General features: G+C 41.8%; 1 protein-coding gene across 5 annotated transcripts in view; it reads right to left on the reverse strand.

Annotated features, from left to right (window-relative positions):
* CRIM1 (cysteine rich transmembrane BMP regulator 1) overlaps positions 1-15,973 on the reverse strand; it is a 208,624-nt gene that overhangs the window by 104,533 nt on the left and 88,118 nt on the right. For 4 of the 5 annotated variants that reach the window (XM_060169094.1, XM_060169095.1, XM_060169093.1 and 1 more), the window contains exons 3-4: positions 7,738-7,980; positions 6,564-6,684 (exon numbers count right to left, since the gene is read on the reverse strand). In XM_060169094.1, coding sequence (XP_060025077.1) covers positions 6,564-6,684; positions 7,738-7,980 — 364 coding nt within the window. The remainder of the gene's footprint in view (positions 1-6,563; positions 6,685-7,737; positions 7,981-15,973) is intronic. The other variant, XM_060169096.1, reaches the window with a different exon arrangement.

The raw sequence follows: 15,973 nt of genomic DNA on the forward strand, positions 1-15,973 counted from the left end.
AGTGCTTCCAAATCTTGATTTTAAAATAAAAGAGGATTTTCAGTATAGTCTCAGAAAGCAAGAGATATAAATGTTCTGGATATAGGTTCTGGAAGAGAATCAGACCCTTTAGTCAGAGAGAGGCTGCAGACAGGAGAGAGCTTGGGAACCTGGCTTGATACACTGCACACAACCCAGGAGAAACCCTATTTTAAGTTTTTCAACGTTATAAACACTGACTTAATTTATTTCCACCTCAAAATAACTGGATTGGGCTTTTCTAAATAACTATTAAGGAATGGATATTTAGAGACAGAAATTGAAAACAGAATGTTTCAGAACAAAAAGTTGGGGACAAATCTCATTAAAATAAATTTAGAATGGGTGACTGTCAATAACATTATATTCATTCATCTTCTTAATAAAAACATAAGAACAGTTACATAACAAAGCAAAAGGCATAAGGATATTGAAACACTCATTTGACTTACGGTAAAAGGGAATACAGTAAAGGTATTACTTTTTAGATTTTTAACTAGTTAATTTCTCCCCTGTGAACCTGTATCTAAAAAGCCTGGTGAAAAATTACAGAGGCAAAGAGAAAACTCTGTAAAATGCAGCACATACATCGGGGATAGCAAAGGGTGAGGAGTGCAGAGAAAAAACAAAACAGTCTAAGCTGGCCGACACAGGAGGACACTGGATGCACAGAGGTACAGCGCAGGCTGGATCTACCCTCCAACCACACCTGGTGGGTATATTTCTCTCAGACAACTATCCATTCCAGAATCAACCATTACCAAGGGAATTACTATGTACATCTTTGAAAGTTTGGGGTTTTTTTCTGTTAGTTTTAAAAACTGACCTGGTTTTATCAGGCAGTCTTATGGCGTCCAAAAATGGCATTCCCTGTTGTGTGATGAGAGAAAACCAAGATTAACTAGATAGTCTCAACATTCCATAAGGAGAGGAGTTAAAAATAATGACTGGCTAAATGATGCTTAAAGTTGAGGTGGTGCTCAGAGGCTCCTCAATCATTTATCTGCTCCCAGGTGAACTGCTGACTGGCAAGTGAAGGGAGAAGCAGAAACAGAGCAGCTGAGAGAAAGGAGGGCCCTGAGTCCCAGGGCCAGAAGGACACTTAGTCTTTGGAAAGAAGGTCGCAGAGCTGCAACACTCCACCAACTTTCGACCATTAGAAAATGAAACCTAAGGAGGCCCCTATTTTGATGACATGTATGTTATGGTGGATTAAAAATGGTCACAGGGCTTCCCTGGTGGCGCAGTGGTTGAGAGTCCACCTGCCGATGCAGGGGACACGGGTTCGTGCCCCGGTCCAGGAAGATCCCACATGCCACGGAGCGGCTGGGCCCGTGAGCCATGGCCGCTGAGCCTGCGCGTCTGGAGCCTGTGCTCCGCAACGGGAGAGGCCACAACAGTGAGAGGCCTGTGTACCGCAAAAAAAAAAAAAGTCACAAATTCTTTGCAGTTTCTCCCATCAAGAGGTGGAATCCATTGCCCCACACTTTGAACGAAGGCTCTCCCTGTGAATTGCTTACACTATGAGAATGCAGTGGAGGTCATGCTGTGTGACTTCCAAGTTCTTGGTCTCTTGTAAGGCTTTGCTGCTTCCTCCCTTGCTTCTGCCATCACACAGAGGAGCCAGGATGAAGGACCACACAGGGGGTGACAGGCCTTTCCAGCCAGATATGTGAGAATGATGCCACCGTAGACCATCTAGCCCCAGATGACCCACCAGCTGCCTACAGAAGAACCTCCCAGTTAAAACACTGAGGCATGAGAAATAATAAATCTTCATTGTTTTAAGCAACTACTTTTGGGGGTGTCTTGTTACACAGCAATGTGTAACTGAAACATGGGTATATTGTGTTAATATGTACTATGCTGATATAAACAAACATGATGGTGAGATATAAATTCATATTCTTTAATATATTTCCTGAGCTTGAAAACAACAACAGAACATTGTACCAAAAAAAAAAAAAAACTGCACTGGAGAGTATAGGGCTTTGAATCAAAGAACCTGGGCTGAAGACTTGGACCTGCTCTGTCCCTTGTACCAAAAAACATTTGTGATCTTGCACAAGTCACTTATTCTCTCAACCTCTGTTTTCATATCCATAGGTTTCTCATGGAGTCAGAAAGATGACAAAATGAGGGCAGCAAAAGTAAAAAATGCTTTGTAAACAGCAAGGTACAAGTTTAAGCTGTCACTGTTACTGCCACCTAGATGTTACTTAAAGACTTTCCTGTTTTTCCTTCCCTGCAAAGACATCATTTGATTTGACATAACTTTCTCTTTGTAAGTTTCCTTTTCCATGGAGGCACTGGCATGCACACATGCACACATGTACAAAGGGTCTTGCAAAGACCATGAGGTGTCATGAGCCCCATGGACAGTCCCATTTTAAGGCCCAGAGCCACTAAGTCTCATTCCTTTTCACTATCTCCTGAAAGGTATGATGAGCTGCCCTACACCTCACAACATATTCTAGCACCAACAGAAGAGAAGAGGATGAAAAGAATTAGCAGAGTGCTTGGACACCTAAACCAAGTTGAGGGAAGGAAGATTTTAAAATGATAATTCTATCACAAAGAATTATATCTAAACAGGATGAAGTTCAGGAGAAAAGACAGCAAAAGAGGGGACAATGAAGGATGGGCCATTAAGAAAACACAGAGACTCAGCAAGGGGAGAAGGACTAACGTATCCTTAGAAAGGGCAGAGGTGGGTGGGAGAACCAGTACTTGTCAGGCATGGAAGTGGAAAGAGATATCCATGCACCATAAGGACATCTGGAGGGGAGTATCTATCACTTGGAAGAGCTCAGCTCATGTTCCATGAATGAATGAATAACTGAATGAATAAATGAACTGAGAACAGGCAACTCAAAAGAAAATTCACCAAGTGAGCAAGTACTTACACCCAAACAGGGCAGTCAGGGGCCTTAATGGGTGACACAGTCTCACTGGGAATGGCAATTCCATTTGGATGGTAATGAAGGAAGGAGGGATTTATTCTTTAAGATGAGGGCAGAATGTCCACAAATTCCTTTTTTAGTCTATGCAAGTATAATAAGTCCTACAAAAAAAGGGCTGTGACTTCCACCTAAGGTAAACCTCTAATGCTAAAGTTTCCAATATTTTACCTTACTCTGTCCTGACTATAAAGGGCTTTCCCCCCTGAATTCGCCACACAATCAGTTTTGATCTCAAATGGCTCTAATTTCTTAACAGTGCTCTTTATAAATATGCTGGTAAAGGTCAAGTCATCATAACAGGGCTTTGCATATTCTAAAATGCTCTTCTTTATACCTAATCATGGTCTCAAAGAGAAAACCCTTGACGTGGATCACACACAAGGATACAGTTGGGTAGTTTTCTTCTCTTAAAATACTACCAGTATTACAACATATTAGACTCTCTTCTTTTTATTTCCACTTTCACGCGATTGTTTGGGTTTTTATTCTCTTATCAAAGTATGACCTGTCTGTCATCCTCCTTAATAAGTGGGAACCCATTTAATATGCTCAACTAGGTTAAGTCACAGTCTGAGTGTATTCTGCATTACTGATTCACTCATAATTAATGCATACACAGAGGAAAAGAAAGAAGACACAATTCCTGACCTGTAGAAATGTCCTTTAGCTGGTGAGACAAGACTTTACCCATGTTAACAGTTACATAACAATGCAAGGAAGTATACGATTAATTGGCAACATGGACAGGATATGTTGGGAGTACCTAGGGAGTGAGACGGGTGTTGGCTGAAGAACAAAGACCTTGTGGATAAAGTAGAATTTAACTGGGAGTCCTGCAGGATGAACAATACTATTAGAAAAGGTAGAATGGAGAGATAAAGACATCTCATGCTTTGAGAGGTGAGCCCAGTGCTTGGAGTGGAGGATTTCTGCAATACTGAGGACTGGCCATAAAGAAGGGGGTTGGGGGGAAACTGCAAGGGTTTTATAGTGAGACAAGGAGTAGTATTACCACCTAATGGCAGGAAGATAATTTTTCTCTTCCTCAACATATAAGTCATCATGGCCAATAGTGGGCCTGTTCATTCATTCATTCATTCATTCACTCATTCATAAATGTCGGTTACCATTTTATATCAAGTCCTGTTCTATGTACCAGAGGCTATAAAATACTCCCTTCCCTGAGAAGCACAGAGAGTAGGAGAGACTGACCAAAAAACATCAATGATTTCCATGTATTATGAAAAGGGCTATGATAAAGAGATACAGGGGGAAAAATAAAAAAAGAGATACATGGGAATTAGATTACAAGGGAGCAGAGGAGAGACACCTAAGTCATCTTTAGGGGCTGAAGACTGAAAAACACTTCAAAGAGAAGGAAATGTAGTCCTGAAAGAGGAGAAGTTTGTAGAAGGGGAAGGCAATCAGGGAAGAGCCCACTGCAAATGCAAAGGCCCAGAGCTCGAGACAGCTTGGGGGATGGAGGGAATCCAGTTCAGGTGGGAACACAGGATGCATGTGGAGAAGGGGCAGCAGGGGAGGAAGGGTCACTGACTATTTAAAATACAGGAAACCAAAGAGCTGTGAGAACTTATCTCCCCCTGCAAATAATTTACCCTGGGATTTTTGGATGGCTTCCTTCTCCATGCTTCCAATTTCTTCATTAGAGCCCTTTAACTGAATATCCTTTGGTCCTGAATGCCAAAGTCAAAATTAGGTCAATACGTAATAATCACCCTAAGGTTTATGTTTACCAGACTCACGGAAGCTTGGGGATAAAAACGGAAGGCTTCTACTTGAACCTCCTTTCCAAGGTAACATTTCTTCTAAGCATTCCTGGAAGGTGGCCATCCAGACGGAAAGAAATCTCTCCGGCCCCAGGGAGCTCAGTTTATCTCAGGAAGCAGCCCGGTGCATGACTGTACATCATTAGTTGTAAGAAATTTTTTTCCCTTAAATTGAAATTAAGTATGTCTTCCTGTTGCTTCTATCCATTTCGACCCCTTAGAGTGAAAAAAATAGCCTGCTGTGCCTCCTACATACAAATGGTGCTACGTTACATTTATAACGGTGAATTGAGAAATGTCCCTTTTGCTCTCTAAAGGTCTTGTTAATTGACAACTGGCTTAGTTTTGATTAATTAGATGGTCTTAATATCATGTGCCACCTTCCTTTTCATGAAGACCTTGAAGGGACATCTGTCACTGTTAGTAATACTCCATTTTCCTCCTTTAGTAATTAGTAATACCTTATGTTTGCACAATACTTCAACCCTTTCCAAACATCTTCACATAAATTATCACAACGTAGTGTCGTAAGAAAGTGCTACGCCACTGTATGTTACCTTCACAAAAATTTCTGCACCTGTTTTATGATGCACTATAAAGGATAGGGCAAGTCCTGTAAAATATGTCTGAGAGAATCCTACGGTTTCTGACACAACAATAGCTAGTAAATGTCAAAGAATTAACATGTTTTAAGAGAAGGAAGAAGAAAAAAGTAGTTATCAGAACAAACTCTGGATGTCTACTTCAATCATGGACAAATGACTGATACTTTCCTTAACTACAGACCATACACATTCCTACCTTAGCAAACTACTTGTTTAATCACAATTACTCATGCAACAAACACAGATGCTAAGTGCCTGGCACAGGGACTGAGGGAGAGAGAGCATAGATATGGGGTTAAGGAAGGTACCATGTTAACTCTGGATATTAAATGTAAAGCAAAAGTTCAAAGAAATGAGATGGCTTAGGCAAAATCATGACTTAGTGACCTGGGAAATATGGAGGGGAGGACCTGGTAGGGAAGAGGGGAGGGCACTCAACAGGGGAAATAGAACGTAAACCCCATGATTCCAAGCACGGTCTTTCCCAAAGCAAAGCACAAAGTACCAGCTCTACGGTGGTGCTATGAAGACTGTCAAGGATGGGGGGGCCTGGGGACCCTTGCGTTCTGGAATAAGTCTGGCCCTGCAGGGTTAAGGGGATGTCCGGCTACTAAGACTAAACTGACAGCAGCTTTTTCCCCATCAAGCCAAAGAGAGATGTGCTTGTTCCTCCAGAAAGCATTATAGGAATTTAAACTCCTTGTTGCCTCAGCAAGTTATAGGTCTGGGTAGAGGTGTGATTGCAAACATCAAGGATCCCTGGGGAGCAATTCTATGACGCATGCAGTGTTTCACCCCGTTGGAAACAATGGTTAAACACCTGTAAGATTCACTGCACAGGATAAAATGACATGCCCACTATGGATCGATACCTTGCTGCCTCCCCGGCTCCAGACTGAGGGACACACGTGCCTGTTTAGTTTGCAGCCTGCAAAAGTGCACAGGCACCCCAACCTGAGGAACCTCTAAGGATTAGGGACTTAACCTGAGGACAGTTGACTTTGGCCCCAGGAACGATACATGGAACTACCAAGTCATAGTAACCGTTCAGTGATTTCTCCATAGAAACAGGAGGATATTAGGGTTCTCTGACCCTTGGAGAAAACAAACGGCATGCCTGAAACCGTGCCTTTCGTGATGCTAACACACAGGACAGAGGAGAAAGCGTAAAAAACGAATGACGGACCGACCTTGTTGGCAGGGTGCAGCAACCGTCCGCTGTGAGTCTGACTTGAGTTTCATAGCTGTCCAGGGGGCACACGGCCTGCTGAACGGAGGGACACTCCACAGTGCTGCAGTCCACGCTGAAAACTGGGGGGCAAACAGAGGCACCATTCACCGTTACGTTTCCTTGCATTTTGAGTCCCCAAACGAAACACTGGCTCTTCAAATTTTTGTAGTCTCCTTGCTTCCTGGAAACCCTGTCTTAGCACTGGCATTTTCATTTCCATCAACGTTAGAGAACTGTAATATGACCCCAATCTTCTGTTCAAGAAAAGAAGGGAACAAGACACTGAAGAGTTAAGATGCAGACACAGAGAAAGACAGAGAGTTAAACCAGTGGTGGTTCTGGGGATGGTGACGACCAGCCCAAGGCATTTCTGATGAAACAGCTCAAGAGACGAACAAGGGCTTGCTTGGCTTGAGCATTTACCAAGCAGTTAAAAAAAATCTGACCCATGGTTAGAAACTTTGGAAGAGGAAACCTCTGCAGTCCAGACCTATTCACAGACCACATCAGAAACGCAGCCACAAGAACAGAGATGTTAGAAATACCATAGATCCAGAAACAGCTGGGACATGACTACAAAACAAATGTGGCAAAGAAGTTGAGTAAACAGTCAAAGATGACTTAGCACATGCTATAAAGCTAACAGACGGATGGTGGGGAGCTGGCAAGGAGGAAGACTGGGGCTGAGTATTTCATTATAAAATGTCTGGCATTTTGATGCATATATTTATCTAAAAATAACTTTGTTTTATGTATGATGATTGTTTTTAAATGTAATACTTTAAAGTGACAGATATATCTGCAAATGAGGACGACGACCTCCTCTGGGGGGATGAAGCAGGCAACCACAGTACCATAAGTTTTAACCCTACGGCCCCCATCAAGCATACTTTGAAGGAAGAAAAAAGAAGAAGAGAAAAAGACAGGGTCCCTCTCTGAAGGCACTTCTGTACCAGTGGATTATCTGGTTCTCTGACTGGAGGGCAGAAGCCAGGCTGCTGTTAGCCCAGAGTAGCAAGTTTGCAGCGTCCCACTGTCAAGTGGCCAGGGTGGGGCGGGGGGCGGGGGAAGGCTGGCTGCTGCTGCCCTCTGATGCAAAGCAGCGAGGCTGCTGGGACCAAGCCCGTGCATACCTGGTTTGCACTCATAGAGGTCACAGCACTCTCCCGGCTTCCCTGAGGCTTTGGACACAAGTATGTTCAGGTATCCTGGCTGGCAGACTTTCCGCAGGCAGCCCGCGGGGTCGCACACGCAGCGGCTGGGGAGGGGGCAGCACTCCCCGGGGGGCGCGTAACCCTCGATCAGAACGGAGTCTTCAGGACAACGCGGAGAGAACTGGACTTCACAGCGGGCCTTGGAGCAATCTGGCTTCTCTTCTAAATGGGAGAGAAAGAGTTTAGCACAGGCCCAGGGGCAGCATGGGGCACTTTCCCCATAAGTGCAGGCAGCCCTGATGATAGACTAACTAACAAAGAGTACAGGAGGGACAGACATCTGGTGAGAACCCTCAAACACAGCTAAGCCGCCCATGGAAATCTTTCCTGAGACCTGCTCATGACACCAGAGCGAGAGGTGGAAGCTGCCTTCTCCATCGGCCCGTCCCCTCCCTTGTGTTGAACAATCCATGTCCAGCACATAGACCAGGTGAAGAAAGGCGGAGGGAAGATGCCTATGTGACGCAGAGACTCTGAAAACCGGGCTCAGTCACTGACCAATGGAAAGATCTTTAAGTTTAAGAGGAGTTTTAAGGGCCGTTCTTTGAAAACAGTGTACATTTAAACACCAAAACAGGCCCACAAATACCTAATGGCTGCTTTGGGGACTGAAGACAAGATGCATGACAGTCACCACGGAGGAACTCGACCTCCAAGCTCTGAAATTTGAGGAGATGAACAGATTAAGATGATATGAAAGCTTTAGCAAGATGGATATTGAGGCCAAATTCCCATGTAATTTCCCGAAATGGCATCTGGTGTGTTTCTATCCCTAGCAGAAATCCATCAAATGGACCTCATTCTCCTTTCTACAGTATTATGTCACCAACCTATTGCTGCACTTCCATTTTACAGATAAGAAAAATAAATCAAGCAAAGCCCTACCTTCTGGAGCCCCAGTCCATAGCTCAGGTTCTTGGTTTAAGCTTTTAAGAAACTTATAGCCACATTAGGCCCTTGTCAATTGCATTATTATGAACTGTCACCAAATCTTTAACCGTGGTCATTTTTAAGTCTTTTGTCATTTACAGACAGTTCTGGGTGTACTCTGATGCTTTTGCACAAATGTTCCTATAAAAGGGTTTCATCTTCAAGGAATTCATGGAAAAGACTCTGACAAGTACAGGTTTCTGGTAACTGACTATAGTGCTGAACCAAATGAAGAAGCATTTTCAGAACTCTAATGGAAAACTGATGAATTCATAAAAGTGCTAACAAAAGATCAAGATGAAAAAAAATTAATTACATGGGACTGAGTGAACTGATGAGGATGATTATAATTTTTGTGACTTTCTGTTTGAATAAAAAAAAAATCCCACAAGGACTCAGAGGCAAAAAATATACAAATCAATTTTCACTGCAAAGTAAAGGAGCTGTTACTGTGGAGGATTACTGGACTGAATGTCAATATTATGACATAGCATGAGTGTGTTTCGTGTTTGGTAATTGCAATCATTGTTGCTTTTGTTGTGGTCATCCATTTACAATGCTTGGTGTCAGTCTATTTATCTCTTGTAAAAATAAAATATAGTGTGTGTGTGTGAAAAAAAAACGTTCTGGAGATGGATGGTGGTGATGGTTGCACAAACAATGTGAATGTACTTAATGCCACTGAACTGTGGCATTAATATGCCTTCACTTAAATATAGTGAAGATGGCAAGTTTTACATTATGCATATTTTATCACTATTTTTTAAAATAAAGATACCTTTGTTTTATAATAATACCTTTTTAAACTCAAAAAAAAAAAAGAAAAGAGAAGTCTGAAATAAACCAAAAGCACATCATCATGGCCTCATGACCTTGAGTGGAAAGAGTTCGGAAAATGTTGGGTGAAAATAATGCCATGTCGTATTGGGGTACGTTCATAAGCTCTGTCTTTCCTAAAGTAAAATCCACAAAGAAGCACAAAGCAGGGTTAGATGCAAGAGGTCTCCTAGTTCAGCCTTCTAAACTAAAAATTTTAGTCTATTTTGTAGATAAAGAACCTGAGGCCCAAGAATTCAAGCGATGTGTCTAAGGTCAGTGGTAAAATTAAAGCAAGAATCCAAGCTTCCTTACTTCCAGTCCACTTAGCTCTTTATATTACAAAAGTAGGTCTATTTCCAAAATCAAGTGTCCCTCAGGTCATTTCTACCTTGATTGCTGTATCTTTCATTTCACCATCCATCTTCCTTGTGTAACTATTTCTTGTCTAATCAAAAGATAGCACAGGAGAGCCTTCATACTCATAGTTCTAGTAAATTCATTAAAAAATATTTCTTGAGTGCCTGCTGTTCCAGCCGCCTGGGATACACCACAAGGAACACAAACATAGATCCTGGCCCTTATACAGTTTACAAGGCACTGGAGGGTGATATAAAATAAACAATAAATATTATAAATAAGCAAACTATATAGTAGCAGAGGGTGATAAGTGCTGGGTGGGGGAATAGAACAGAGCAAGAGGGAATTAGAGTGCATGGAAGAAGTGGGGGGCAGTTACAATTTGGTCGGGGGACTTCCCTGGTGGCACAGTGGTTAAGAACCCACCTGCCAATGCAGGGGACACAGGTTCGAGCCCTGGTCTGGGAAGATCCCACATGCCACAGAGCAACTAAGCCCGTGTGCCACAACTACTGAGCCTGCGTGCCACAACTACTGAAGCCTGCGCACCTAGAGCCTGTGCTCTGCAACAAGAGAATCCACTGCAATGAGAAGCCCGCAAACTGCAATGAAGAGTGGCCCCTGCTCGCTGCAACTAGAGAAAGCCTGAGCATAGCAATGAAGACCCAACACAGCCAAAGATAAATTAAAAAACAAACAAACAGACAAACAAAAAACAATTTGGTTGGAACAGGCATCACTGGGAAGCTGATGTTTGGACAGATTTGAAGGAGTGAAGGGTGAGCCATGGAGATACTTGGGAGAAGAGCATCCCAGCAGAGGGCACAGCTACTGCACTCCTGCACGTCCCAAGAGGAGCAAGAGGCCGGTGTGGTTGCAGCAGGATATGCAGAGGATACGTATATCCAATTTTCATATTACGAGCCCAAGCAACTGTCTTCAGAAGAGAACACAATTAAGAGGAATTCCACTCCTGGATCCCCACCAGCGTGGGCAGAACAAATCAAAGAGCTGAGGAGGAGAAAGCAAATCGTGGCTGTATGGGTGATGGAGTGTGTAAAGCACACTGAGTAGATCTCTTATCTGTCAAACACAAACACATGGTCTCATAATTAATAAGAGTGCTATGACTTTAACTGCAAACAGAACTTAATTTCTGCTCTTGTTAATGTGCTGTAATTAACTTATTCTGTATCACATTCTATTACATTCTCATTCTAGAAAATATTTGGTATGTATAATCAGATTTTTAAAACATAAGCTTCAAAGAAAGATGTTTTCATTAAAACCCAACATATTAGATCTTCCTAGTTATTCTGCTCTTTAAGTTTCTTTTAACAGTCCCAACATTGTCACTGACTGATATGTATTTTGCAGCTCAAGCCCTGAGAGATTTATTTACTTCTGAAGACCTGCCTTAGTAACACACGTGGCATAAGGTACCACATAAGGTACCACATAAGAGGACTAAATCTTATAAATGCTTTTTCAACTTTTCTCAAGATTCATATCGGCTTTCCCTTTAATTTACTGATATAATCAATTAGTAGATTTTAAACCAGCCTCGTTTTCTTAGAATAAACCCTCTTTCTAAAGATCCAGCTGGGTGTGACTTCCTAACATTTTAAGATTTTTAGATTAATAAGCTTGAGTAGTATTAGCCCGGAGCTCTCTCTTTTCGTGTGTGTGTGCTGGCCTCATCTGGTCTTAGTTCCAGAGTTATACTAACTTTTTCAATGACCTGTTTATCATTCTACCTCTTTCTCGGCTGTGAAGCAGTTCATATACCACAGGAATTATCTATTCTTTGATGTTTTCATATAACTCATGAACCTATCTGAACTCAGTATATTTTTAAAGGAGGAAAGGACAGATTTCTTTGTTGGTTATTAGATTATTCAGGTGTTCCACCTTTTTTAGAATTATCTATACTAACATATATTAGAAATATATATAACATTTATATATATTAAGAAATATACACATTAAGAAATACCTCATTCATCTAGAGTTACAAATTCATTTCAGGCTTTATGGAGCAAGCTTTCTTTTTTGTGGTTTATGTGTTCATGGGTTCTCTCAAGTTTTTGAATCTCTTCCTTGTCTTTCAGATTGTTTACCTGGCTTTTCTCTAGGTTTAAAATTGATGCTTAGTTCACTTTCTCTTCTACTTTCTCAGAAGTGTGAATAACTTTAATTATGATTTTAATACTTTAGCCAAATATTGCTTTGGTTATATTCTAATTTTTGATACGTACTACTCTCAATGTAACTCATTTCTAATTCAGTTTTGATCTCTTCTTTAACTAAGGACTTTTTAGGACAGCGCTAATAAATTTCTGCATGGCTTTCCTTTTTCCTTTCTTTCTCCTTGGCTTTCCTTTTCAGTTTAATTTATAGTTTCACTGCCCTGTTGCCAGAAAATGTAGGCTATACAATTTTCTACTTCTGTTAATTTCTTGAGTTTATCTTTTGTTTTTGATTTTTTGGCATGCGTGTATGTACATGTGGCCTATGGCCAACTTTTTGAATACACAAGTACTTGGCAAGGACATGTATTCTCTGTTTATTGAATCCAAACTTGCAAATCTATTAAATCAAGCTTAATTATGACATTCAGCTCACTTACATCTTACATTTTTTACCTGATTTCCAAGAAGGATCTATAAAAAATCTCCCACTATGAACCAGCAACTTCTCCTCATATTTCTAACAGTTTTTACTTTAATTTTTCCAGGATGTGTTGTTAAGTTCATGACTAGCAGGCAGAAGATTCAAGCCTGTTATACTGACTTGGCAAATTGTAAAGTGATGCTTTCAAAGAATTTAGATTTCTAAGATCTAAATCTTTTTTTTTATTTTGTAATCGTTAAGTGTCTTAGCTTTATTCTCCTCTTCATCCTACCCTCTATTCACTTTTCAACAGATAATCTAGAACACTCACCCAGCATCCTTCCCTTTCCCCATCATCAGCCTGTCACTTGAACCCAACTATGGTTACCATAGCATCAGGAATTGTTTTTCTAAAACCTTCTTTCTCAGCCTGTTTCTAAATAATTCTTACAGTCGACTTCATTTATTCATCTGTGTCTCTACTCCATCTCTCTTCCATGGAGAAAATAAGGAGAAAACTACAGACACACCATATATTTTCTATCATTTAGAAGGCTTTTCTGACATTACCTCTGAATTTTAAATTTTATCCATTTGAAGAGAAGCCTCTCCTTACTCTTTCCCTATGATGTCTAACAAGTCTATATATAGTACTTAACTTAATTAACAACCTTTTCAGTCTGGTTGCCCCTTTGCAACTGGCATCTTAAAAAAAAAAACAAAAACAAAAAACAACTGCCCCAGATATAGAAAGACTAAAGTGACAGGATCACTTGCAACAGAGGTAATTAAGGGAAATAAGCTAGTTTCATCATATTAATTATCTCTCTTTAAGAGGTTAGCCTCAAAATATTGACAGGGTCACCCAGTATTAAAGGGACTTTACAATAATAATGGCAAGTCTGTATCAATCCTAGTCACTTTAACCTGCATCTTGGCCAGTTGTAGACTTTTTTCCAGGTCCATATGTCAACAGGAAAAGTAAAATCATGATCTACAAGCAGCAAATGCATTCAAGGGTTTTCTGCTTTAAACACAGATTTAAAGAAAACCAAAGACGAATGAAAAACTACTAAATGGAAAAAGAAAAAAAAAAGAAAAATTAGACTGCCAGATTCTCATTCTAGCTATTTAATTTCTGTAGAGCCTCCCACATCTGACACTGAAGCATTCTTCCTCTTTCAAAACCTCTTAAAATGGCCATTTAAAAATAACAGCAGGGCTTCCCTGGTGGCACAGTGGTTGAGAGTCCGCCTGCCGATGCAGGGGACACGGGTTCATGCCCCAGTCTGGGAGGATCCCACATGCTGCGGAGCAGCTAGGCCCGTGAGCCATGGCCGCTGAGCCTGCGCGTCTGGAGCCTGTGCTCTGCAACGGGAGAGGCCATAACAGTGAGAGGCCCGCGTACCGCAAAAATAAATGAAAAAAAATAATAACAGCAGATATGCTGCACACTTATTAATGGAAAAACAGGCCACGTAAAATGGACCAGTAAATTTAAAAAGGCAAATACAAAGTCAGTGCTGCTGGGTACTCTGTGCTTTGCTGAAATCTATCCCAATTCTCACGTATACATATACATGCACACAGGCAACCCATCATCATTCTGAGACAATTCTTGGGAGTTCCAACTATGGAGCTATTTTAAGGGAACTCAAATTTGGATTAGAACTAATATCACAGAATTTAGCAGATAGAACATAGAGTTAAGAGGAGAAGAGTCTGGGATCACTGTTTTCCCCATACCTTACTCTGGTAATCTCCCTCCTTTAAAACCTCACTCCTTTAGAATCTGAAGTCTTGCAGTAGCTATGGCATCAGCCTAGGGTATCACAGTGGCCACTAGGGGGTCCTGGGAGACACACCTCATGGTACCAGCTGAGATGCAATCTATGAATCCTTCTTTCACCCATTCATTCAGCACATATCTACTGAATGAGTTCCATGTGCCAAGGATTCTAGGCACAGGGCCTGGAGCAGGGAATAAAACAAAGTCCTTGCTTGCCTTCTTGGATTTACCATTCTAGAGGAGTAACATAATAAACAAAGAACTACACAGCATAATGCCAGACGGCGACAAATTCTTTGAAGCAGAATTGACAATACGACTGTAATGCACTGGCCAGGTGGGTGACGCAGGTCTCTCCTGAGGACATGGCACCTGCACGGAGACCTGAATGAAAGAAGGGGGAAGGCAGGCAAACTGCAGGGCAAGGGTATCCCAGATGCAGGAAACAGCAAGAATAAAGTCTCCGACGCAAGAACAAACCTACTCGCCACAAAGAAAATATTTGTCTCATGATTGTTAAGAAGAAATCTGAATTAGTATAATTCACAGGTAAAAAATACCAGTAAAGACTTATAAGAAAAACATTTTGCTGGATGGTGTTTCTTATTAAGGATTCAATTCTCATGATCATGCTAGAGCAGTGAAGGAATATCTACCAGCTAGGCACCTTCTCCGTGAGGTGCCACGCCTCACCTCGTGCTCACACCCCTTCCCACTCCTGTGCGAAAGAGACGAAATCGGCATTGCTACTTGGCAGATGAGACAGGAACAGAGAGACTAAGAAACTTGGCCAAGGTCACAAAGTAAGTGGCAGAGCCTCCAAAGCACGAACTTCACACTAGTCCACAATGCCAAGAGCAAAAGTAACTTCAGCTTTCCTGGTATTTGTATGTTGAGTCAATGGCTACATTTTTGCTCAAGTATAGAATGCAAAAGTCATTTGCAGGGACTTCCCTGGTGGCATAGAGGTGAAAAATCGGCTTGCCAATACAGGGGGCACGGGTTCGAGCCCTGGCCCGGGAAGGTCCCACATGCTGCGGAGCAACTAAGCCCGTGTACCACAACTACTGAGCCTGTGCTCTAGAGCCTGTGAGCCACAACTGCTGAGCCCGTGTGCTGCGACTACTGAAGCCCACGCGCCTAGAGCCCGTGCTCTGCAAGAAGTGACGGCACAGCAATGAGAAGCCTGCACGCCGCAACAAAGAGTAGCCCCCACTCTCCACAACTAGAGAAAGCCTGCGCACAGCAACGAAGACCCAACGCAGACAAAAACAAATTTTTTATAAAGTCATTTGCAAAGATAAAGAGGTTCAGGGTCTTCGGCTGTGTCCTCATCACTTTCTGGTTGGCCATCCTCCCCATCTCATTTGCTTCTTGGCCATACAAACGTAAAGGAGGCGCTCTCTTATACCCAGCACTATTTGGTTCTGAATACTTCTACTACAAGTGCAAGACACATGTCATCCCTGCATTTTTAAATTTAGAGGCTGACTCCTTTAAAGTTACACTGTGAATTCTTTTCATTCACATTCCATGATTTTATCATAACCTTTTTTGGCAAGCTTCGTGGTGAAGACTTGTTCCACACAACCATAACCCCGAGGGGAAAAAATTAGGCTTGTTGATGCAGTCCCAGAAATATTTCAT

Source organism: Lagenorhynchus albirostris, chromosome 13 (genome assembly GCF_949774975.1).
Source record: "Lagenorhynchus albirostris chromosome 13, mLagAlb1.1, whole genome shotgun sequence".
NCBI classification, from domain to species: domain Eukaryota; kingdom Metazoa; phylum Chordata; class Mammalia; order Artiodactyla; family Delphinidae; genus Lagenorhynchus; species Lagenorhynchus albirostris.